The sequence below is a fragment of the Thunnus maccoyii genome, chromosome 7 (genome assembly GCF_910596095.1).
Source record: "Thunnus maccoyii chromosome 7, fThuMac1.1, whole genome shotgun sequence".
Taxonomy (NCBI): domain Eukaryota; kingdom Metazoa; phylum Chordata; class Actinopteri; order Scombriformes; family Scombridae; genus Thunnus; species Thunnus maccoyii.
Genome location: NC_056539.1, coordinates 18936835 through 18962607, shown reverse-complemented (window position 1 = coordinate 18962607; position 25773 = coordinate 18936835). Strand labels below are relative to the sequence as shown.

The 25773-nt window shown below is 43.9% G+C and overlaps 1 protein-coding gene across 2 annotated transcripts in view; it reads right to left on the bottom strand.

Annotated features, from left to right (window-relative positions):
- Positions 1 to 11361: 11361 nt before the first annotated feature.
- Positions 11362 to 25773, bottom strand: part of her6 (hairy-related 6) — a 58682-nt gene continuing 44270 nt past the window's right edge. For both annotated transcript variants that reach the window (XM_042416474.1, XM_042416475.1), the window contains exons 3-6: positions 12873 to 13514; positions 12597 to 12692; positions 12384 to 12471; positions 11362 to 12202 (exon numbers count right to left, since the gene is read on the bottom strand). In XM_042416474.1, the coding sequence (XP_042272408.1) occupies positions 11661 to 12202; positions 12384 to 12471; positions 12597 to 12692; positions 12873 to 12980 (834 nt within the window). In that variant the 5' untranslated portion in view covers positions 12981 to 13514 and the 3' untranslated portion in view covers positions 11362 to 11660. The remainder of the gene's footprint in view (positions 12203 to 12383; positions 12472 to 12596; positions 12693 to 12872; positions 13515 to 25773) is intronic.

Here is a 25773-nt window from a genome sequence, read left to right as displayed (position 1 = left end):
CTCTGTGGAACACGTGGGAAAATCGTAGTGTGAGTAGGTGTGTGTGTGTATGTGTGTGTGTGTGAGGGAGTGATTATACTGTATGCTGTGTTGATTTTGCGATCTTCAGAACAAACCGTCAGCCCCTGTCAGCCCACGATGCCACATGCTAATCACACTAATGCCTATTGGCTGAGTTAAGGAGGAAGCGAGCATGCCAGGTTTAGATTAGTGGATCATGTAAATTATCTGATTCCGCAAATCTATGACAGCTCCACCACTCAGTGTTCACAGAGACAGAGTAATTATGATGTTCCTGAAGGTTTCAACTTGAGTCTTTGAACAATATGTCTATTCTAAGAAAGAAAGCAGCTGACCATAAGGGACCAATTAAGCATGGGACAAATGAAACTGAAAAAAGGAGACCTGATGTGCAGTTAAACATCTCTTCCTGGTGGTAATGAAGCAGCTCTAAGGCTTGAAAGCAGCAGAACCCCATCAGCTGACAACGAAGCCTAAATATAGCACTGTGGAAATTGCTAGAAGAGTAATAGTCTTTCAGAAGTGTCTGTGCATCTGCCCACAATGCACACAGCCTGTTTATACTCACAAGTATATTTTGACAGACTATACGGCTTGATTTTTGTCTTCATAAATGGAGTTCACAGAGTTAGGGAATGTTGAACTGCTTTAGTGTCACAATTACTTTGCAGTTTAGCTCAGTGAATTTGGAATAAGACTAGAGATTAAATATGTCAATACATTTTCATTTTGCATACTGTAAATGTTGTCAATATCACCAGTGAGGAGCCAAAAGACCACAGGCTAAACATCAACATTTGACACCATTTTAATCTTTCATTTATCATTCCCCACCTGCAGAAAAGCTTTGTAAGATGGGAACATTTCAAAAGTGGAAGTAATCTTCTCTCCTAATGAAGGCCAGACTCTAGGTTTTAAAGCACTGTTGCACCAAAACATCAATAAAAAACCCCTCAAACCATTACAGCAGCACAATCAATCAAGATTCAAACCTCCTTCATCTTTTTAGTAAATTACAGCCAGAGACAAAATATGAGTGGTGAAAATATGAGTGTCTGGAACACACAGAGAATACTGTCTGGATGTCAGCGGGTAAGTTGATTACTCTAGCTTTGACTTGTTTCTACCATGAAAAAAAAGTTTCTGACAAACTATCAAACAAAAACATTTTGACAGCTACGTTACAAGGCTAATTCAGGTGAATGTTTCATACATTCAGGTGAATGTTTCATAGATTTTTTGGGGTAGTATCACTTTAAGGGATAGGTTAACAATTTTTCTAGTCTGTCAAAAACAACAGTCAGATGTCCAAATGAACACTGACACGTTTTTCTCGCTGTAATCATTCCACCTGTTCATACTGGCCATTAAGAGATCACTTCATAATGCACCGCTTTAAATGTAAATGATGGGGACAAAATCCACAGCTCTCCTTCTGTACAAAAAAATATTTTCAAGTTTACTTAAAGCTAATATGGGGTTTCAGCCATCCAAATTAGTCAAATGAATTCAGTATCATCCAAAGTTACTGTCTTTTTAGTGCCAAATTCCCTTTTTTCTTACTGCTCTTCCGTTGCAGCTGAATAAGAAAATAATGTCTGTCAAGATACAAAGACAGATTTTTTTTACTAAAAAGACTAACTGTGGAAGATATCCACTTATTTGACTAACTTGGATGAATGAAGCCCAATATTATCTTCAGATAAACTTTTAAATACATTTTTGATTAAAAAAAGGAATGTGGATTGTGTCCCCCATCCCTTACATTGTAAGTGCATTTGGAGGGGATTTTCTACTGGTCAGTATGAATGTTCATATGGGCAGCCGACTATTGTTTTAAGACAGACTTGAAAAACTGAACAAACCTTATCACCAAACAAGAACATTGATATTGAATGATTCTGCAATACCCAACATTACAGTCACTGACAACACTTTTTAAACATCTCTTCTGCAATGTATGCATATTGCAGCTATGGTGTGGTTAAGGTTAGGGAAAGATTGCAGTTATGGTAAATGAACTATAGTTAAGGTATGGCTGTGGCTAGGCAGTTATGTTAGTTGAAGTAGGAAACACAAAGATTGTGGTTCAATTACAAATGGTCAACAATGAGTATCCTGGTTAAGTAAGGGTTTAAGATGCTGACCATGTATTCGCAAGTCAACAGTTTGACGAGGAACCTCTGTTGCATGTCATCCCCGTTCTCTCTACTTTGGTTTTCTGTCAGCTCTCTACTGTACAATGTTTCAAAAAGCAAAAAATACTTCTGTATGACAGTCAAACACGATAACCCATCATTCACCACAACCTCCGCAAACTACTTTCTGCATTGGGACTGGGTGTAAATCATGCGCTGCAGATTTGTCCAGTAACTCCTCAGATACTGAGATTGATTGCGTGGATAGCAAATTGGTGTTTTTCAAAGTGTTGCCTTCATTCCTCTTTTTTGATGAAAACAAAGACCAGAAAGCCTGACAGACGAGCTCCACTACAATGTTCGGTTGCCGTGGTGTCATTCTCAGTCAGTCATCTTTTACATTCAGTGATTTATCTTAGCTCTCAGGGATGACACACTGCAGCTTCCCATACAGCTACTGTACCTAAGAAAAACAAAGAGAGTCTAATGCTCTCTGTATTAGACCACACAACACAGTACAATCAGAAACATGTCACTTATTCTTCTGAGGTCTCAGTTCCTCTGCCCACTCTTGGTGGCTACTTTACAACTTCTGGGATAATCACATTGGACCCATTTCCCAGAGAAACGGGGTTTACAAGTTCAGACACCAAGACAGGCTTGCCAACACCCCAACCTAACGCACACAAACACACACAATTTATGTACACACAATGTACATTTGTCTTATTCATGATGCAAACCGGAGGTGAGATAACAGGATCTGGTGGGAGTGTTTGAGAATAAACTCCACAAAGGTGAAGTTACACAGACAGATGAGGTGGGAGGCACAGAACAGACACACGCATAGAAAAACACATTGAGTGAAGTATAAATCCACACTTGGGCTTTGTCAACGTGTTTGGAAGGCAGAAAGACAAGCGAGGACACACACACACACACACCATCACACACTCACACTCTAAATGACATGGACAAACTCTTTATTGTGCACACCCTCAAACAATTACACACTCACACACACAGCTTGCTTTGTGTCTACAGCGTCTTGTGGTCGTATCTCTGTGGCCAGCTCCTCTGCGGCTCCCGCCACTGGCTCCAACGAGGGAAAGAGGATTAACTGCTGGTCCACGTCACAGTTTAGGCTGCTTTTGCGTGGACGGAGCAGAGGGAGGTGGGATAATGCCATTTCATGTCTCTGAGCGCTGACATGATGCAATGATTCCCAGTGGTGAAACACTTAAGTACAGGGAAACAAACGACGACCAAACTAAGTCCAAGTAAAACCAACCTAATGAAACAAAGGATGAACAGGAACTAAGGGCTCTTTGGTTGAAACAGACAAGTGGAGTTGAGTTTAGTGTGTCTCATAACAAAATTTGTTGCATTACAAGTCACCACAGCTGCCCTGGATAAATGTGCACATACCAGTCAAAAGTTTGGACCCACCTTCACATTTACTTGAGTTAGAAAGTGTGTCCAAACTTTTGACTGGTATATACAGCATAGATTAATAAAAAAACAGAGTAATCTTTCATAAAAAGATTAAGGGGGTTGTGTGCCCAAAGGTCTAATAATTTTCCTAGTTGAAGTTGACAGTTACTTGCAGAAAATACAGCATGAAGAGGCTCCTCAGATACCAAAAAAGGGTCAATTTATTATTATGCCAAACTGTCAAAATGTGGAACATCTGACAAATTTTGCTGACGATGGCCCTCTGACCGAAACACTCACTTTTCTTCCACATTTATTCACACTTTGTCACATTCAGCTGTGTAATGAATTGTTCCTTTTATGCATTTGAAGAGCTTCTTAAAGTGTACTGTCAGTGTGTGGGCATTTTTTCCCTATGTTATGGGACTGTTTACCTTGGCTACGCCTGCCTAATACTACTTTTTGAGAAGCCTTGATTCAAGAGCACAAACCTTTTCACATTACTTATTTGAGTCAGCAACTAATGCCATCCCAGAAGTCATGTAAAAAAAACAATTCTCTGCAAGAAACATACAAGTTTATTTACATGTGATTGTGGCTTTAATATGTCTGTCCTATGACAACTCCAGTCAGTGATAGAAATGAAAAATGGAAATCAAAACTGAGTGAATAAGATTTATACTAATTGCATGTATAAATACTTTTTTCTCCTGTTTATTTTTTGTGGAGATTAAAAATAATATCCATTAAGTACAAATATTAAATATAAGTACATTTACATTTTGTAATTTGGCAGATGCTTTCATCCAAAGCAACAAGCGAAGCTAGACAATCAAGCATTAGAGGACTGTGACTCGAAAAGACATGTGGTACAAATTCTCAAGTAGCTAACCAGGTACAAGTGTAATGAGAAAGAGTATTGCAGTGCATTTTAAATGTATTTATTGTGTTTTATTGTGATTTGTTGACAAAAAAAACTAAATATAAAGTTTCAATCATGGGTCTGAACTAGCAGGTTTATTGTTTGTACGCATGTATACTGTGTAAAGTAAATGTCCATATTCTATATGTACAATGCATGCACATATTGACAAAAAAATACAAAAAAGTATGTATAGGAACACAGTAGACTGTACTACAAAAAGTCTACAAGGCGGCCACACCAAACAGTCAGACAGATCATACCCTCTCTGCAGGATTCTTCATCTGTGGAGGAGTTTCTCCCTCCAGAGCACATTGATATCATTTCCCATGCAGGAGTGTGAGACATTAAACCAAAGAACACAAACACAAACTGTTTGCACAGCCAAGATTTAATCCATCAGTGTCTGTGCAGACATTTCCCTCAGTATCCCATGCTCCTGTGTGTGTGTGTGTGTGTGGCCTTGAAGTTAACATTACATCATTAACACCATCATCATGACTTTACAACAACAACAGGCAATGTGTTGATTTACTGACATCAAACTAGCTGACTCCATCCCAGCTCCATCAGAGTGAAAAAGAGCTGGACATCCGGACCCGTTTGATGTATTCAAGGGTCAAAAAATCTGGTTTCTCTTTCCCTTCATCTCAGAGGGGCCCAAGCCTCCGCGGAGGGGCCGTTAAAAGCAGGAAAATAAAACCAGCCACGCGAGGGCAGAGCTCGTAGATCATACAGCCAAACAGCGTGTAAGCTGAGTGTGTTAGGGGTGTGTTTCACTCTCCTGCTGCACTTCACAAGTCTCCCTGGGCCAAGTTAATTGATCTCAGCCTCATGTGCATGTGCAAAGAAACACAAAATACACTTAAAAACAATGATGTAGTTAAAAAGTAGTAGTTGGTAAGCTGCAAGTGTGCATGCTTACACGTACCTGTCGAAATACATATGTGAACTCAGACTCAATGTGAGCAGGCACCATGTCTCACACATTCATGCACGCTTGCACACACACAGCAGGAAATATAGTAGAAGTAAATCCTCTCAACATCCTTCCATATGAAAACACACATATCTGAACATAACCAGATTCAGAGCTCACAGTTTTATATATGCAGAAGAAAAGATCACCATGGCACAGAGTGACCCACTTGAATGCTTTTAAGGGATGATAAGATCAGACAAATAGCTGCAGAAGTTTTTAAATTGTTTGAAGTGCATAATTGTAAAAACATGAAGTTGTAGCATTTTAAAAATCCTGTGTTTGAATTGTACCGTTTCAATCATGAAGCAGGGTGGTGTTTTGACAGGGGTGTAAGCTGCTGGTGCCCTTAAGCAAGACACAGAGTCCAGGGACACTGCACCTTGTTTCATTTATAAGTTGCTGTTGAAGTTGCTGAGAGACTTGTTCCTTGTGCCCGCTTTTAACTGATTTCCGGTATTATACATCTTGTGATTTTAAAGTTCTGATATTTGAATAATATTTGTGAATGTTTGTTTAGTGTGTCTCTGTCTGTGATGACTGCTTTGTGTAACTGAATTGTCTCGTTGTACATGTAATATGTTCTCATGCCTCTCTTGCAAAAGAGATCTTCATGAATAAATAAAGCTTGAATAACTGGAAGACACATGCTGCAATACTTACAGTATGTATAAAAATACATGTGTAACACCCTCCAATTTTTAATGCATCATAAAGTACAGTACAGTAGGAACAAACACAACCTAATTATATCTCTAACCAACCACCAATCACAAAAAAAAGAATAAAAAAATAGCATGTTGAAAGAATATGGTAGCATAGCAAAACACGCTCATTTGGCTGAACTAAACCATCTAAACCAGTGTTAAACCTCTTTGAGCACACACTGAATAACTGCCAAGAAAACCATAATACCATGCTAGAAATGCAGTAATAATGTGGTACGATTATATGTGCTTATATTTTGCATGTTTTGAATTATTGGTATTAATGTTCACTACAATCATTTCATTTTTATTAGGATTTCCTGTTTTTTGTTCTCTGGGGACAATTCTTGGGGGCCCTGACCCCGAGGTTGGGAAACTTGGCTTTGACGGATGAAAGCAAGAGGCTCAGAAGTGCTTCATGAACAACGTCTTTGTGTGATATCAAAACCAACCAAACTGTCACCGTTGGCAGTTGTTTGGACGCTGGTGTGGTGGGAACTTGTTTGCCTGGTCTATTTGTTTGTTGTGATGGTCTGTGAGGGGGGGAAACCCTCCCACTCAATTGGCCTTGGGTTCCAGAGTAGCTGGAGGACAGGTCATACAAAGGCGCTGTGTGATGGGGTCATCATTGTCACCACCCAGAGTTGGGGGATGTGCCAGCTTTGTAACTGATGGCTTCGTATGGTTGCCATGTCCTGCTCTCCTCAAGTCACCATGTCCTGAAACCATCCACCAAAAACCCCTCAACAACATGTTTACAAACCAAAACTGGGAGGATAGGCCATAGGAATGAAAAAGACTACTTCTAAAGGCTGGAGACTATAAAAGAAACAATCCTCCAGCATCACAGGACCACCTTTGCTTGAGTTCTTGTTTTTGAGTGTGTGTGAGAGGCTGGGCTGGTGAGAAACACCGTGGATTTACATAGCAGTCTGCGACTTCAAACGAGGTGGCTGACATTTGAATGGGCTGGTGGTGGGAGCCTCTGGTGGGGTTTTTGTTGCCATGCAGGGTGAGCCAAGGAAAGTGGGCACGCACACTGGGATTTGTGTGTAGACAGCTTGTCCTGTTTATTGGGCCTAAAGGTTACCATAGGAGCCTTGCACAAACTGTGTGTGTGTGTGTGTATGAGACAAAGAAAGAGTGTGAGAGAAAAAGATAGGGAGACTGGGAGATGGAAGCATAAAAGGGGGGTACGCTATGTAGAGTTAGATGGGTACTGAGTCACTGGGTGCGCTGCTAAGAGCTCAGAACAACTCTGATGAGTAACACACTAATAATAGAGGAGTGGAGATCAGGTCCATGAGATCTGGATGCCCTTTAGTGAGCAACTACACATCACTTCAAGCTCACTGACTGACAGTTTTTCTGAATAAATGACAACTATGAGCCAAGTAGTGTATCTCTTCTTTATTAACCTTATGTGACTGCACAAGTCTGCATTTAAGCATAAAGGACAACACTCATCCGCTACATGAAAGACAAATGAAACTATGAAATTCCCCTTTACTCATTTTAACTAGTTTGTCCTGTCTCGCACCAGAGCTGGACTCTACAGCTGCAGCCTTATACATAAATGCACACAATGATAAAACACTATGTTTATATGTAGGGTGATGTGTGTAGTGAGCTTTATGTTGTACATTTTGCACCACACCCTCGACCTGAATCTCAGGTCAGGTTTCACTGTACCACCACAAGAAAACCTGAGGGATGAACAGAGGAAAGGAAATCACTTTAATCATGTATCTATCTGTCATTCTATATTATATATATATCTACATTATCTCGCTCTCTCTCACACTTATATATAAATGTTCCAAAAAATATGACAACTCATCTCTGAACTAAGGCCATAACCAGTGATGAAGGGTCTTTTTATGGGGTCACAAGCCAAAAAGGTTGGGGACCACTGCTCTACATTAGCTGTTATGTCCCTGAGCCAATATCACTGAGACACAATCCTGTGCCTTTGTTACACTTGGCAAATAAAATGGCCGACCTTCATTCCGTAATTAGTTGATCTCAACATGTCATGTTGATGCAGAGCAATGATTAAAAAAGATCCTAAAATACGCCTGGACAGCTGTGGCTAAACTTCTGACCATGTCCAACCATAACAGTGTCAACATCATGAGGAATAAATGTTAGTTCAGCACACAGGGAACCAAAGGGAAAAACCCTTTGCTTCTGACAAGGAACACCTGTCTGAGTGAGTGTATACTCTGGAATGAGTGTAAGCCTCTGGGAGAGAGAGGGAGGAGAGCATGTGAGTGAGCGTATGCATGTGTAGGTCTGCGTACAAAATCTGTGCAAATACCTACTCTGGGTCATATCTGAGTCTAAAGTAAACTAAAATTACAGATCTAACTTTCCATTGTATTGCACGCTTGGGTCAGGATTCAGACTATATACACACACTGATCCACTTCCGCCCACATGGATCCAACACTTCTCTCTCCCCTCCCACAGTTTTCCCTTTCCTTGCTTGGCTGCTCTGCTGGCTGGATGACGAGCCGTGCTGCCTGGCTTGGTGGCGGTTGCCCTGTCTATCAGTCTATTTCCAGGCTCAGGGCCCAGTGCAGGGGCAGGCAGTCAGTCAGTCAGGCAGTGTGGTGGAGGGCAGAGGGGTTGATGCGTGTGTCAGAGAGGCGCTCTCCCACATTCCCCCGGCGGCTGGCAGCAGGCCGGGCCTGCGGAGGGGGGTTCGCCTCTTTCTCACGACCTCTCAGGTTCCTGCGCTCATCTGGGAGCTATTCATTTCCTGCCAGAAAACAGCCTTCCCCTGCAACTGCAAGAGGAGGGGGGGAGGCGGTGTAAGGGGATGGGGGGAGAGGAGGGGAGGGAGAGGAGTTTGGCTTCAAAATGAGTCCAGGGCTTGGTACAGCAAGCCCTGGGCTTAAATCATAAAGCTCTCGCTTGTCTGGGCTGCAATCAAAGACAGCCCCAGTGACGGGCCGAGAGAGAGAGGGCGAGAGAGAGAGAAGAACCATAAGAGAGAGAGAGGGAGAGCGGACCATATGGTAGCACTTAGGGAGCCAAGGAGGAAGCAGAGGGGCTTTTTTTCCCTCCTTTCGCTCCCTGCATGCACGCGGAGTGTGGGAAAAGTTAATGGACACGCATGGCAGCTAACCCCCCGGTCGTGTTGTGACATGTGTGCGGTCACTCCGGCAGCTCGGCCACTGCACTGGGTAATTGGAGAGGCTCGTAAAGCTGTTCTCCAGAGGGGAAGAAACCGCTGAAGATGTTGGTGAGGCGGGGTGGGAGGGCTCAGCAGCTGGGTGTTGTCCGGGTCACACCACGTGCCTCCCAGACGTCCTGTGTCCAGCTGTGGCCCCGGGGCTCAGGGCAGGAAGCTCGACACTGGTCCGAGCACAGCTGGAATGCTGTGGGAACGTTATGTGTGTGTATGTGTGTCTGTGAGTGTGTGTGTGTGTTTGTGTGGAGAAGCTCTGGCTCACAGGAGGCCGACTGTTATCCCGTGTGGTAGGCCTTCCCATGAACCCCCCCACCACCACCACCACCACCACCACCTCCCACTTAACTCCCCACTACCTCACCCACTGTGCCCTTTGGCCAGGCATGTCCTCACCCAGCACCCTCCACAAACACACACACAAGACATATGCACACACAGACACGAGCACACACATGGCTTCAATCAAACAGGGATGCATGGCCCCCCATAAAAAGGTGTGATGGAAATTCAAAATGATGGCACTTATCCACACTTTGTGCCTCTTAGCGCACTGATAATTGCAAACACCTGCACCCCTTCCCCACACACACCCCCTTCAAAGAAGGGCCACACTCGGATAGCTTGAGGGGGCACGCACACCTGGGCAGAGCAGAGCGCTACCACATGGCTCAGTGGCGAGGTGTTTAACGTGTCCTTCTGCTGTCAACCCCCTTGGCATCAAGGAACTCCCTCAGCTCTGATTAAAGACACAGCCCAAAGCTCCTCTTTGCACCACACTGCCAGGAGATTAATACTGCTGGCCATGTGAAAACTGAATGAACAGCAGAAATCCCACTAATAATGTTTTTTTTACAGGCTTGATCACTTCAAGTTGTTTGTTGGCTGCTCATCTAATAAGTTATCTCGCATGTATAGAAACTGCTGGTTCATTTGCACCGAGTGGCCATTCTGCTTTATAGAATACAAGCAAACTTAAGACCTATTTTAAATTAAGTGACCTGTGTCTTGATCACCAAGTCCTGCAAAGCAACCAACATGCTCATTGACTCACAGTAATGAAACATCAACCTTTCCTAAAAAACACTTCTCTGTCTTCACTTGACATATAAAATAATAATCAGGGCATAATAATCAGGCAACGTTACCTTAAGTAACTCCTAAATAAGAAAGAGACTGCACTCTTTTACATAAGAGCCAACCACACATGCATGCTCCACTCATTGATCTGCCAAATACCAATCAGATTGCAATGCGCCTCTGCGTTGCTAGATGGCGTAAGTGACCTCTGTAAGGCTCCAAAGCTTCCACCATGAAACCGCTGGGCCTGAGGAACACAACACCAGCAGATAGTCTAGCTCCTGTGCTGATTAATTACAGAGCCACTGTCTCCTGCCCGACTACTTATTTAGATAATTGAATTACAATTAGCCTACAATTTACTGGCAGTCTGGTCTAGTGTGACTTACAGTGAGTGAGCATGTACAAGGTTTTCTTAAAGAAACTTAAGCAGGATGCATGCCTCTTATTTAACACCACACTGTTTTTTTGCACGGTTGAAACATAAACCTTACTGGATAGGATGGAGCAACCCTTCCTTTTTATGTTTACAACAAAGTCTGATAACTGATGCTGTTGGTGTGAGTTTTTATATCAATTTTGTTCCTCATTGCGCGCAAAAGGTAGTTTTAAAAAAAAACCCAAAATACTTGTCGATTTCATGTGTAGATGACCTCAATAGAAAGTCATTTTCACTTAATACATAGGATGACTGAATTGAAAAAGTTTCTGGTAGCTCATTAAATATGTGCCACCACTCTCAATTTTGCTTTTAAGCACATTCTACAAAAGTAGGCTACTAAATAAACCACATTAGCAGGCTGAAATTCGTAACATCTTACGCACCAATAAGGATATCAGGTTTACTTTTTCCAAATAAATAGGCAAAAACAAGCGCACATTTGTTCATATCTTTACAAATTTATTTGTCTTCCAAAACGAAGAACAGCATAAGCGCATTGAACATATCTTTGGCATCACACAGTAAAAAAAGACAAATATATAAAAAAAAAATGCAGTGAACGGACTTCCACAATACAAATCTCATTTCAATATGAACTTTACTCCCTTGTTAGCTGTACAAATATAGTGCATACTCTTTCCATTTTACAAGAAAAACAGATTCAAAACAACTTTTCTAACATTGAACAAAAACAGAACTATTAAGTGTCACTTTCAGAGTCTTTACGGTCCTTTCCACATTTCACCAGGGTCGCCACACTGAGTCCGTGTTGCCTGAAGGGGCTCCGGGAGAAACCGCAGCCGGCACAGGGACCGGCGTGCTGACGCTGTTGGCATACACAGGAATAACGGGGCCGTTAGGCGCAAATGCCGCATTGGGTATGAGGAAAGCAAACTGTCCGTCTGTGGCAGGCACAATCTGGAAACCGCCGTACACTTTGGTGGCGTCTGAAGGTAAATTGGCCGGCGAGGATCCCCCTTTACAGGGCACCGCGTTCATGGGCAGGACCTGCGGAGGTGAGCTGGGGATCTGCACCATGGACTGGCCGAAAGAGGGGTGGGTTGGCCCGGCGGTGGAGGGGAGCTGGTGTTGGTGCTGATGCTGGCTGGGGTAGTTCATGGCGTTGATCTGGGTCATGCAGTTGGCCAGGTGGCCGAGCAGCCGCGTCCTGACCTCGGTGTTAACACCTTCGCAGGTGGAGAGGAACCGGGTGACTTCATTCATGCACTCGCTGAAACCGGCACGGTATTTTCCCAAGACGGTGGGGTCGGTATTTAGCGCAGCTGTAGAAAAAACAGACAGGAAGAATAAGTCAGGATATCCAAATATCCACCGACTTTTGTATCTGAAAAATTATCAACGATCGCACTGGACAGGATTATGAAGCAGGATTGTTGAGAGTAGCCCAGATATGAACAAAAACGCACAGTCATGCGACAGATTAGTCCGGAAAATGCGACTTACCGGTCATCTGAGCCCTCTGGAGGTTCCGGAGATGCTTCACCGTCATCTCCAGGATGTCCGCCTTCTCCAGTTTGGAGTGTCTGGAGCTCTGAAGAGACGGAAAACACACATGGTTAGGATTACGCGCTCTCTTGTTCACTGTTTGACAGTGGCAGTTTTGATTTGCAGGTAAAAAAAATCTTTTAACAACCAGGATGCCAAGTGAGTACTTACATCTTTTTTGAGCGCATCCAGGATGAGGGTTTTCAGCTGCCCCAAGCTCTCGTTGATTCTGGCTCTTCTCCTCTTTTCCATAATTGGCTTGGATGACTAAAGACACAAACAAAACGAGACAAATTGTTAAGTATCCGCTCTTGTTTCGTGCGTAAAAGTGAAAATCCTCGCTTTGGACGAGGAGCTTGTGCACAACTGTGGTCAACATGAATTGTTTGAGGATGTTTGCTTTTAGATGCCGGTGAGTGTGAAACGCTTATAAATAAAAATACTAACCTTTCTGTGCTCAGAGGCTGTCTTGGGTTTATCGGGAGTTGTGTTCATGCTTGCCGGGGTTGCAGCAACCGGAGAGGAGGAGGTTTTTTCCATCATATCGGCAGGCATCTTTTTATCGGAATTATCCCACAATACCACAGCAAATTACGGTCCACTGGTGCAGGTAAAGGGATGATGAATATTTTCAGGTTGTAATATTCAAAAGTTCCCTCTCCCACAAAAAAAAAATCCTGAGATATGTATCAAGTTAAAATCCGTTAGAGCGGTGCGCAAAAGCAGCAGCAGCGGTTATCAGGAGCGGATGCAGAGTCTCTCTGTTGGGTTCTCTGCGTGTGGCTTGTATTTATATCTTGCACTGCACGCGAACGGCTCGTGTGAAACTTCCCAAACTTTCTTTCCCACAGTAACTTTCCACCAATCAGGGCGAGGGACACGCGGCCCGAGGGAGGACGGCTCGTGGTCGGCGCCCTCCCATTGGTTGTTTGGCCGCTGGAGCTGGCGGCCAATGGCGCGCGGCCCGGGTTCAGGGCACAGCCGGGGAAACTGCCTTCAGTCTTCAATCATCGCACCGTTTACATATTAACAGTGGAGCCGCTGACTGGGCACCGCCACCAGGAGCGGGCTGAGGGACTTTTTTTTAATCTACCAGACAACATAACATAACAGATAACAGCAAAAATATTACACAATAATACGAAAGTATATATAAATTAATTGTTAAAAATACTACAAATCCAAATACAAACAGCAATACAACATCTATACTAATAATAGGCTAAACATAATATGCATGTTATTATTATTCTCTTGCCAGACATCAGCAACACTACACAATCAAATCAACTTTTCTTCAGCCTTGAGCAGATTACACTTCGGTTTGTCTCCACAAAGTTACCTTCTAAGTCTTGTAGGCTGTAGGCTGTGCAAAAAAGCTTTCCGAAATTAATTGAAAACTGCTTACAGTGAAACAAAAAAAATTAAGTAAAACTCTGAAGCACTTTTGTAGTGTAAAAACCACCACTACTGGGAAGTGGTAGGCTATCTGACAGTCGGGGTTTCAGTCATGTGGGGGCACAGGAGGCACACTTTTCATTTCAACAAAAACTTCCCAGCAGATAGTTATAGTAAAATTAAATTGGCGAAATAAGCAACTTTGGATGACAACTAAAAACCAAAGGAGGAGACAGACACCAATCTTCAGACACATGCAGGAAGACAACAATTATATTCCTAAAGTAACGTTAATTTAGCCTGCTCTCAGAGGAGGAAATAAAATTAAATACGCACATTACATTTCCATGTTATTTACCACTGTAGTTCCTAACTCTGTGGTACAAATTTTGGCATTTAATCATCTGTCGGTGTTGTGAATGTGGAGCACGTGCCAGGATGTTTTATGAGCGCGGTGGTTGGAGGTTTGGCCGCCGGGCCAGGGAGGAGGGTGGAGGGGTGAGGGGAGGGTATGTGGCGGCGGCGGCGGTGGTTTACATTAGAGGGGAAGGTAAATAGCAGCTGCTGTTTTAAAAGCCTGGGAAAACCACGCCTACAGAGAGAGCTGGATCGGGCTCCCTTATCGGAATGTGAGCCAGAGCAGAGATATTTCTGAGCCCGGAGAGCTCACACGATCAGACCGATGCCTCCTCCTCTTTCTCCTCCTCCTCCCCGCTTATGGTCGCCCCACCGCGTTCAAGGCTTTTTTAGATTTCAGGTCATAATTTCATTTCCTTATCTTTATTGCAGCTGGAGAGACGTAAGAGCAGACACGCAGTAAAGAGAGAAAGATATAGGGCCCATTATTGCGTCTTATAAGTTTATTGACGGACAGCAGCTCCAACATTTTTTTTTAGATTGTGCGCCTGTGGTTACAAACAGGGAAGTTCATTTGAACCTGCGTTCTTGGTAATGCATTTAACCGAGTGCAGGACTCTTGTGGGTGTTTTAAGTTTGAAGAGTCCGTGAGGTGATCAACATATTGGTTCCTCGACCCCTGCGTATATATATAGCTTAAATATTAATTTCAGAAAAACCGAACACTAAATTCAGCAGAAGACTGATGAGTTTACTGATTTTATCATTAATTATTTATGTTCGATCATATTGTTGTCTTTTTTTTATAAGAGAAACAGTATAAAAGTTGCTTATACCCGCTATTATAATGAAGAAGACAAGAACATGGGTCATGCGTAATTCCGCAGGCTTTAATTGAAAAGTGAGCCAACGTAAGGAGAAGTATAACCAGGAAAAGTAATGTCATTCTCTCATATTAAAAGCAACTAACCCTTTATTTTTTTTTGAATATACGGAGCTCAACGGATGTCTCTCTGCTGAGCTCACACACCTCCAGCTGCTGCAGAGACCGCGACACGTGGCGCGCAGGCGACCAGGGGAAGGCGCTCCTCTCGCCGGCTTGCCGCCTGGATCTGCGGGGCGTCGCCGGCGGCTGGCCGCAAGATCGTGAATTTGATAGGCAACACGGAGCTCCGGTTCCCCGACTGAACACGAGAGAGGCGCAGAGATGGTTTTAGGTTTTCTCCAAGCCTGCATTTGAGCACGCAGCGGTAAATTACAATGTCTGCAAACTATAGGCTATGACATCACCACCAGCAACTTAAGGATGAATTTTGTCATCAGCAGGCTAAAACATTCACCTGTGCTTTTTCTGACACTCAAATCATTTTATTCTCACAAGACTTTGAAACTATTATTGACTTAATGCCACCCAGATATCTGTCTAAAAAGTCACGTGAATTCTTGTTATGTGGTGGATTACAATGAGATTTACACTCTATAAGCTATAATGTCAGAATGAGTAACTGGCATGTGGAGACATCAGTGAAACCACACACGTGTCTTGTGTGTAATTGCAAACTTAGCTTTTGGCAAGAGGGAGGCTGGTCTGTACATGCACCTAAACCATATAATCCTAAATATCATGCACAACAATACTGCCTCTGTCAAACACATCACTGACATGTCTCATTGTTGTGAACTGCACACCTGAGTCATTTTTCCCTGTACAATGACACTGACAGAGTCCCAAAACAAATGTATTGATGTGAAGCAGACAGAGTGTAACACTCTCCGCCCGAATGACTTTCTCACGCTCATGTTGCAAGAGGTCTCCGGTGGTGAACTGAGTCATGGAGCCTTGGGTTTGTCGGTCCCTCCCTTTCCCTGAGTTTAACATCTTATCGGGCGCACCTGGCTGCCGTCAGTCCCCCGAGTGTTACCTGTTGCTATGTGTCAACTCCTCTATCACAAGAAATCTGTGGGAAACAGGCCGACTCAGGGAGCATGGCTCTCTGTTGTGAAAGCTTTTGATCACATGATGTTCAGAGATACTTTACTGATGAAAAGCAAAAGATGACAATTGTCTGGCCAGTAGACAGGAAAACAAACAACTGTTATTATTTTACATTTTATATTTGGGACACCCAGCCCTCACTCTCCAAATTCTCACATTCCTTTACCTATGATCCCTTCCCCTGTCCCATGCACCAACCCTTATCCCTCTTGATCTTATCCTCTCTCCCCTTTTTATCTCTTTATTTATATCATCCCTCCCCACCTCCCTCCCCCATTTATCTCCCTCTTCCTCTTTTCTCATTCCACCGCTCCCAGTCTTTCCCAGGGCTCATATCTTTATTGAGCCCTATCGACCATGGACCTCCACACACTGCAATAATGCAATTAGGCAGAGAGATTGTGGGGCTAAAGTGTGTGTGAAAGTGTGAGATATTGCGCTTACAAAACAATCTGGCCTGCTGTCACCCACTGCTCATGCATTAATGTGTAAGCCATTGGTGAACAGTACTGCTGCCAACGGGCACTCCTAGTGCCACAAGGGTGACAAGGTTGTGTGTGTGTATGTGTGTGTGTTCAGTGGGGTGAGGAGTTGGGGGTGAAGCTTAAATGCCTATGCTGACATTTAAGCTTCGTTAATGGCTGGCAAGAAGAGTGGGAAGTAAGCGGGCAGACAGGCAGGCTGTATCAAGGCCAGCCTTGAGGTGTCATGTGGCTGCCACTGCCAAACTGAGGGTGGCACTGTGTTGACGCAGCCTGCTTTCCCAAGAGGCTGCCACACAGTGGCTGACTATCTGACTGACTTATCCAGCAGTTCACAGTGTGATAAGCATGTTCAACAAGTCACCAGAAGTTCATCTCTATCAGAGATGAGTGGCCAGTGTGTGCACTGTCACTGCTTGTCAACAGCCAATGAACTTTGCAGTTCTGCTTGGAAACTGCAAAATAGATAAGTGGCTCATAATAAACATTCAGAGATTTCCATTTATCTTGAACTTTACTTGAATTACTACAGGAATAAAGGTGCTTGGCAAAGGGTTGCTTCTGTACTTTTATAATTTTTTTAATTGGTACAGCTCAAAGGTACCCAGTACAAAGGAGGATTGAGTGTATTGTGTGTAAACTGTGTTCTACCAGCATGCACACGAAGATGCACATAGACAAAACCAGCAGATGTGTGACATGATTCACATTTCTGCTGACTGCAGAGGGCAGTAACAGATGTTAGTGGTAATGTACTCCAAAAAAGAAGCAATGTGCCAGTAAAAAAAAAATGATGAAAAACCACAAGCTGATAAGAAAAACAGTGTAGATGTCAAAACAATAACTGTATATAAATCTTTTATAAGGTAAGAAATGCAGCAAAGTTAGGCCTCGATGTTCACAAAATGTGTCTTGGTGAGAAACGCTGAACATAGTATGTGCGATAAAGATGCTACATGGTAGCATGCAATAAATCTTTCAATCGTAAATCTTTGCCGTACATCATAAATCCTTTAATTCTTCAAAACAAAGCGACACTGTGATAAGAAATTTCAAATAAGCAAAATGATCTGATTCTCCTATTAAAAACATAAAACATAAAAACATACTGCATCTACAAGAAACCATTATATGATTGTATTTAGAGGCTCCAGCACCACCCACAATCAGCTGGAATAGAGTGACCCGTCAACCGAGTTGCTCACAGTGTGAGCACAGGGTTACAGCAAACAAAGGGCTGTGAGAAAGCGATAAGGTCTGACAACTTACAGAAAGCGCTAAATGATAGCAGAGCCAATCGTTACCGATTTTGGAGTGTGTGAGAGAGGGAGTAAGTGGAGCAGCGAGTGAGAGTGTGTGTGTGTGTGTGCGCGAGTGTGTCATAAATGTGTGTTATTAGTGGGAGTGGAGTAGGACCTGTGCTCAGCTGCTGTTAGCGAGGCCAGCCAAGGCTTGGAGAGCAGGATCAAAGCAGGCACAAAGAGAGAGAAGGAGAACTGACAGATCCTCCAAGCAGAGAGAACAGAAGGAGGAGAGAAGAGAGGAGATGAGGGAGTTTGGAAGCTCTCCAGATACAGCCGCACACATCGCTTACCTCCCCTTGCACACACACTTACACACACACACAAACCGAGGTGCCTGGAGCAGCCTGGGAGCAAAGAAAACAATAAGTACAGTGAATGTACTCACGCTTGTTTTTTCTCGTACACACACACACACATACAGAAAAGATCAGCGTGGGTCACTGTAAGCCTCGCAGACACAGGCGCTGGGGTCCGTTTTGGCTGGCTAAAACAGAGAGAGAAATGTTTTAAGGCCTCAGTGCTGGGCTGTAGACTGGAGCCTCCCTAGGCGGCTGCCACCGCCTCCCTCCACTTCTCTCCACTTCAGAGACCAAGATGCTCGCACTTCCTTTAGGGGTCTCTCTCTCTCCCCTTCGCTCACCGACACCTCCCTCAGCTTCCATCCATCCACGTCACTTCTCTTTCTCTTTTCTTTCCCTCCGTCCGACCCTCTCCTTTTCTCTGATGCCTCCTGGAGCAGACCAGCTCTATTTGCATGTGTGGGGGAGGCGGTGTAGCATCGAAGGTCAGAGGTCATGGTGAGTCAAACCCAGCAGCAGTGGAGAGGAAGTGGTTGGGGAGAGGACCAGTGAGTTGGCCTGGGTCTCTGGTTAGCATGCCTGAGGCTGGAGCAAACTGGGAATACGGCTGCTGCTGCTGCTGCTGCTGCTGCTGGTAGTGGTGCGGGTGGGGGTGAGGGCCACTCATGCAAATGCAGCGTAACCACCATTTACTGGATGTTCTGGCTGTAGACATATTTATATACAGAGTTTAAACTGTCGAACTACAGGAGAGATAAAAGATAACATAGCATCAGATTTGGGTCAGATGTTCGGGATCCACACTGGCATATATTTACATTTTGTTGAGGTTGATAATGTATTGATGGGCTCTGCTCCTATGGCTAAATATGTATGGATGTACAGTATGTGTTTTCCATTAGTTGCTCAGAGCAGAATCACTGGCTAAACAAGACTGGGCTCGGAACAAAGATCAGTCTTTAGAACAAGACATTTTCGATTTGTCTCAAAGCCACTTTTACACAAGCAGAAAACACTGAAGCTGAAACATTAAGTTTCTCGTCGAGCCCTTGAACAGATCTGCCCCTTTCTTTTTCGATCCATTAATCATCAAGTCCACATAAAATTGAGTGGGGGAGAATCTCACTTGTTTACTCTCAGCGAGCACTGGGACATTTGAATTACAGGTGCATGAAGCCTCCCTATTTCCTCCTGAGGAAGCCGTTTGTTGACTGTAGATAAGAAGGCCAGCCTTTGAAGAGGCAGGCACACATGCACACACACATAGACACACTCAGCTCCCTAAACTGACAGCTTGATGCTGTGAATCATTATCTCTAATAGGCCTAGTTTAGTGTAAACAAACACATGCAGAGTAAGAGAGTAAGAGATAAAACGTGTCAAAATCAGGGTTTACTCATATTTGCATAAAGGTGATGAGTTTGAATTCTTTGTCCGGGAATGGAGAGGTGAAGGGTTATAGAAAGAGAGATGAAACCGTTTCATCTTTTCCATCGCTTGTTTCAAGACTGGATGGTCTTGTCACAATGGCTGCTGCATCAACTGTATCTCTGGACAATGATCTCGCTGTAGACGGTGAGTAGTTGAAGGAGGACTTAAATGTGCACTGGCAAGATGTATTTGTGAATGAAAAATGAAATAAAGAGCAAGAGGAAAAGCCTGATCTTACAACAAATACATATTCATAAATAAATCAACACAGCAGTATAAAATGATGGTAAGGTTCATGCCCTGTGTCAGACAGCCAAGTGTTCTTAAGCAAGATGTTAAACTTAACCAGATCAAGAGCAGCTGTTCTGTACAGCAGCTGACCTTTGACCTCCCTGGAGGGAAAAATGCTAAAAGAAAGTTTCGCCATGGGAACCAATATGGTATTACATTGTTATCAATCAAATGTAATTATAACTAATGTCTTGAGTAATAATTCATGAAATTTCCAAGATTTCCTTATGTGCTAACCTGGCAGAGGGCGGAGCTGTCTGCGAGGATGCCCTGGGAGGCCTCGGAGCCCTTTTTGTCCTCCTACCTGGGCCAAGGCCAACCTTATCAGACATGAGGGCCTGAGGATTACCCTCCCCCAGAGCATTAGCCTCCCTCCTGGAGAAAAAGGGCAGCCATCTCTCCCTCCTCTCTTCCACCTCAAGCCCCCATATCCCCCCCTTCGGCCCTCAGCACTCCACCTTTCCCGTGGGAGTTTGCAAAGCCAGGATAACCTTGAGACCTCAGCTGGTCTGCTGCCAGAAACATTAAAGAAATTCCCTCCTTCCCTCCTTTTCTCTTTCTATCCTCACCTCTCCTGTACACCCCCACCCCACCACCCCTCAAGCCCTCCTCCTGATCACCGGGACATTACTCTATTTTTTTCCTCAGCGTACCCCCCCTTTTTTTTCCTCTCCTTCCCTTCATTTTTGGGCCCTTTTTTGCCTTCTCAGCCTCCTCTGATTGTGACTAAGATTAGCCCTTTTTCTCTCTCTCTCCCTCCCTCATTTCCTCCTTTCTCGTCTTCGACAGGAGAGAGAGGGTGGGGGCTCAAGTAAAGTGAAAGAAAGGGCTGTTCACATGATCTCCTGCGTAGTTGACTATTATCTGTAGATTGTCGAGCTGCCAATTTCAATTTAGCGAGCCCTGTTATCAGGCCAAAAATAAACGCCTCATTTGAAAAGTGGAAATCAAACTGTCCCGACAGGAGGGATGACTGACGTTGATTGCAAACTAACTGTTTTGGTGGCAGCCTGCACTTTGTGTGGCTTTTGTCTCTTGCCTCTCGCACCCCCTCTTTGCCTCTCTCCCTATTCTCTCTGTCGGCTTCACGGCTGTCATATTCCTTTAGTGCTGGAAAGGTCAAGTGCTGCTTGCTGCCTGTGAGATCTGAGGGAGCTCAGGGATATTCAGCTGCCCCCCTCCACCTCGCTTTGTGGCAACAATGCTTCTTGCTGCGAGCTCCCCTGCACTGCCACCAGCCAGCAGCAGCAGCAGCAGTAGCAGGCCGGGTTGCAGAGGAATGCGTTTATCCCCTGTAGTTAGCTCCCTCCTTTCATGTTCCCAGCTCCTCCAAGTTGATCTGTTTTCAACGCGCCGCAGAGAGGGGCCCCATGCTCCTGCAGGATAGCAGCGGGGATCAGTTCACAATGTTTACGGTCAAGAGAAATGATAAGTAATGAAGACGAGAGGGAGACAGAGACCGAGGGGAAGAGATCGGAAGAACATCAAAGAAAAAGTAATGATTTACATCTTGTCCAAGTTGGAGTACATTTTCACTCAGTACTTTTTACTCCGGTCTGGTAATGTTACAGTAGATTGCCCTCAGACATGCTGAGTTTTTATTCTGCAGTTCAAAACGGAGGCTTTCATGTGGCCCTCAGATTTCGACGAGGAAATGGAGAGAGTTTACAAACAGCCGGGATGGGCTTTGTAATAGTTTCCCATGACATCACTACTGATGGGGCCTCAAGGGGCTTTGAACCGAATCCTCTCTGAGACTTCTCTCTCTCTCTCAGACACACACACACACACACACATATGCACAGGTATGAGATCATCACTGCCACATTCTAGGTTTCACCTTGCTGCCCCCATCCCCTCCACAGTCTCTCGCTCTGTCATTTTAACACCCTATCTGCCCCCTCACCTCTCCTTAGGCCATATTCTATCCTTAGACTAAATCAGGCATTGCGGCGCACCTCAGCAGGGTTGTGCAGAGGTGTGCGGGGATGTGGGTGTGTTTATTTGCAACTGCCGTGAAACAATCAGAAAATAACGTTATATTTCTCTCATTCACCTGCTTTCTCGCTCTCTTCATTCACTCTCTAGCTCGCTCGACCTCCGCTGCCCTCTCTCTCTCTCTTTCTCTTGCTGGTGCTCTCAGCTCGCTTGTGCTCCCTCTCCCTCTCTTTTTCAGGAGGCCATCAGCAAAGCCTAACTGCGGCCCCCACGCCCACAGCCTAAAAGCATTACCCCCATTCAAATGAATTGGAGGACTTGCGTTTTTGCTGCAATACCTGATTTGGTGTAAATTCAGCCTTACTGCCACACCCATGTCAAGCTCCATTCTTTCCCATCAGAAAGTATCAGCTTTCAACGAGGAGATGAGCTAACTAATGCTGCTGTAAGATTGCAGTCCTGCTGGCTACAACCCTCAGCGTCACACTGGTTTCAGCAATCAGTTTGTTTTCTCCACCCCACCGATGTATTAAGAAAACTGGATACAGCGTTGGGGGCATGTCCCAATTTTGCCACATTGTTGTTGTCCTGAGACCAATTTAGTATGATAACCCTGGGACAACAGCTGCATCAGCCATTCAGTGATTGTGATGTCATCAGAGAGAGCCCTGCTGCCGATGCCTGCATTTTTTTTTTCTTTTTAATTAAATGGCTGTGCAAAAAGGTACAAATTACACATTACACATTAAAAAGTGCTACATCCAACATGGAAAGTTTTAAAGTTTACTTAGTTTTCACTAGTCTGCTACTACAGCTTTATTATTATGATGATATTAAAATGTATATTTGCTTTTTAGAGTAGCATTTTTCCACCATGGAAGTAAGGTAACATTAGCTTGCATAGGTGAGCTAACAGTTAGCCAGGTTGCTACCAGCCAAAACTGATGAGCATTACTATCTTTCTGGTTCAAATTGAAACAATCTGAAAGTAATATTTAGATGTTGATATTTTTATATCCTGCCTTCCAACCGCATGTGCATCAGAGACTTCTGCCAGCTGAACCAACTAACTTCCAGTTTAGCCCTCCGCTAACTTGAATGGGGATAAAATCATTCAAGCGTGCGGCTTTTCTAGACTTTTAAGATGTTATCAGACCAAATGGATCAAATTCTGATTCTGAAATAAGTCATTTCGTGAGGGTTGTGATGCTCAAAAAAATGTATCCCCCATTTTACAGCTACTCATTTTCCCACGATTGTTTGCAGGAAAAGTGCTTTTTGGGCCCGTCGGATCCGCAAGTTGTTATCACTGGGTTTGGCCACTATGTCAAATTGGCTTCAAAGCCTTCCTGGTGCACTTCTTGGGGGCTTGCTCCACCCACTCAAGCCTGCACGCAGTCATCACTGGGCAAAGGATTATGGGAAAGGCCATTGACATGTAAGTGGTTGGGCTGGAGTCAAGTGTTGCTGCTGCAGCATTGATTTCAGTGATTTAAAAGGGCTGGTTTGCTCACCACAGTTCCTCAAGGGCCATTAGAGGTGCTACTTGCTTCACAGCATGGTCTAACAATGAAGAGAATGATATCTACTGTACATAATCTTTATTCAGTCAACACAGAGCTGCACCGTGCTGACTACTTCTATTAACCTCATACACCTTTCCACTCAACTTAATCCATATTGGATAAGAAATTCCTTTAAGCCACCTTAAATGCACCACCTACAGGGGTAAAGTAAACTGGCTGCATCAACATGTCTAAGTTCTTGAGAGGCTGATAGTATTATGTGGGGGACCCTCTTAAAGGCATAGTTCACCCTGAAATAATATTCTGACATTATTTACTCTGTTGAAATTCTGAAACACAATTAAACATTGCAAGACAACACAGCAGGTTATAGATTGAAGTGGCTTAACTCACCGTGTGTTTGGTGTCCCTTCCAAGTTCAGTTGCATATAGGGTGAGAGGGGGTGAACTTGCATTTTCATTTTGGGGAAGACTATTCCTTTAACTATTATCCTATGTAGAACAACACTTCTTATTACGCTACTGAAGTGATGCACTGCTTAACTCCAAAAGGGTCAAAAGATAAAGAAAAAAAACTTTAAGAACAACAATGACCACCGGCATTTTCTTTAAATGTAAAGAGGACAAACACAAAAAGCTGTACTCTCCCTCTTGTAAACAAAAGCAACTAAGAAAGCGGTAATATTATTCCAAGGCCTTGTTTACAGTTCTAAAATATTTCTGTGGACAGAGGCATTACCTGTCCTTGCTCTCTTTAGCCAAGTAAGAAGATATTCTCAATTGTTTTTATGCTGCTATCCTGCCTGTGGCACTCTTAGCGTGGATTGCAGGGTGTGTGTGTTCTTCCGCTCTCTCTGTATCCTGCTGCATTGTCTCTGACTTCATTCTTCAGTCCTTCATTTTCTCTTTCCAGTTCATAATTTGTTTATCCATATGGACAACATGTGAGCGGATAAATTATTGATTTTTCAAAACAGTGAAAACTCCTTGATAGACACTTGTTGGCTGCTGTACTGAATGTGTAATCTTAAAGTTCTGGAGCAGATCTTTCCAACTACTCAAACATTGTTTATGGTTTCATGAAACCACATTTAGCTTGCATGGCAACTACAGTAAGGTTAAGCTATGGTTTAGGTTAGACCATTTAAAACACTTGATTAAGGTTAGAACAGAGACACAATGCAAACAAGCAGCCGCCATCTCCACCCTCTCATCCTTGCTTTCTGCTGCCCTATATGACAGTCACAGTCCTTTCAGCATTGGTACTGAATGTTGCTATTGAATGTGAATTATTAACGCATATTTATTGCATATATACATGTGATTTGTTGGAGACAGTGGTGAGGCCATTCCTCATCATACATAATTCACCTCGCTAGCCACAGTGAGGGGTCAAGGGTTCAGAGAAAGGGCGTCACTGAGGAAGCTGGGCTCATGTCCTGGAGCAAGGTGACTTAACAGGATTAAACAGCAGCCTATCAGATCCATTTGGGATAACAACATCTGTCAAATGAACCACTTCACTGGCTAGCCTGATAACTGTCCTGCCTCTACTTATCTAGAAATCAACCCTCTTGTTGCAAACACATCAGGAGCAACTTGAAAGGGTTTGCCTTTGGCTCAGTGAGCCATTGCAGTGGAGTCTTCTCGGGGCTATGAGGAAGGCAAAGGGCAGGGCAGGGCAGGGACACAGCCTCATTCTGAAATGGGATTTTTCTCCATTCGGGAGCATATTTTACGCTTTTTTTTCCCACCTGTTGTAGGCACAGCGCAACGCAGGTGCCCTCAGCAGAGGGAGTCATGCTTGGCAGGAAGTAAAAAGCCAGTCAAACAGGATTTAGTGATTCGGTGGCCTGTTAAAGGTCAGTGACCAGTAGGAGAGATATTCAGGCAATTATTGCCAGCCCCCAGGGATAGTGCTGTACTGTGCAATGATTTTAGTGTGGTAGCCAGAGACGCAACTGCAGGTCACAGGGCCTCTCTTGGGCCAAAAAAGACATTTTGCCACAGCAAAAAATGACTATTCAATTTATGACACTTTGAACTATTTCTTTTAAAAAGCCTTAAAGAGCTGCATCAAGATGTTTTTTTTTTTTTCATACGATTCATGTGAGCCAGCAGTTGACTGAGTTTAGCAAGAGAAGGGCAGTAATGATCTTGCATTCCTGCTAGGACAGCTTTCATTTGTAATAATGTGTCACCATATTTGGATACTTTATACATTTTTATTACATTCATGAATTTTTGGGGTGGAGAAGTACAACAGGGACATGTTTCCCACACATTGGCCAATCACTCCCCTGAGATGGCAGCTAATCCGCACCCG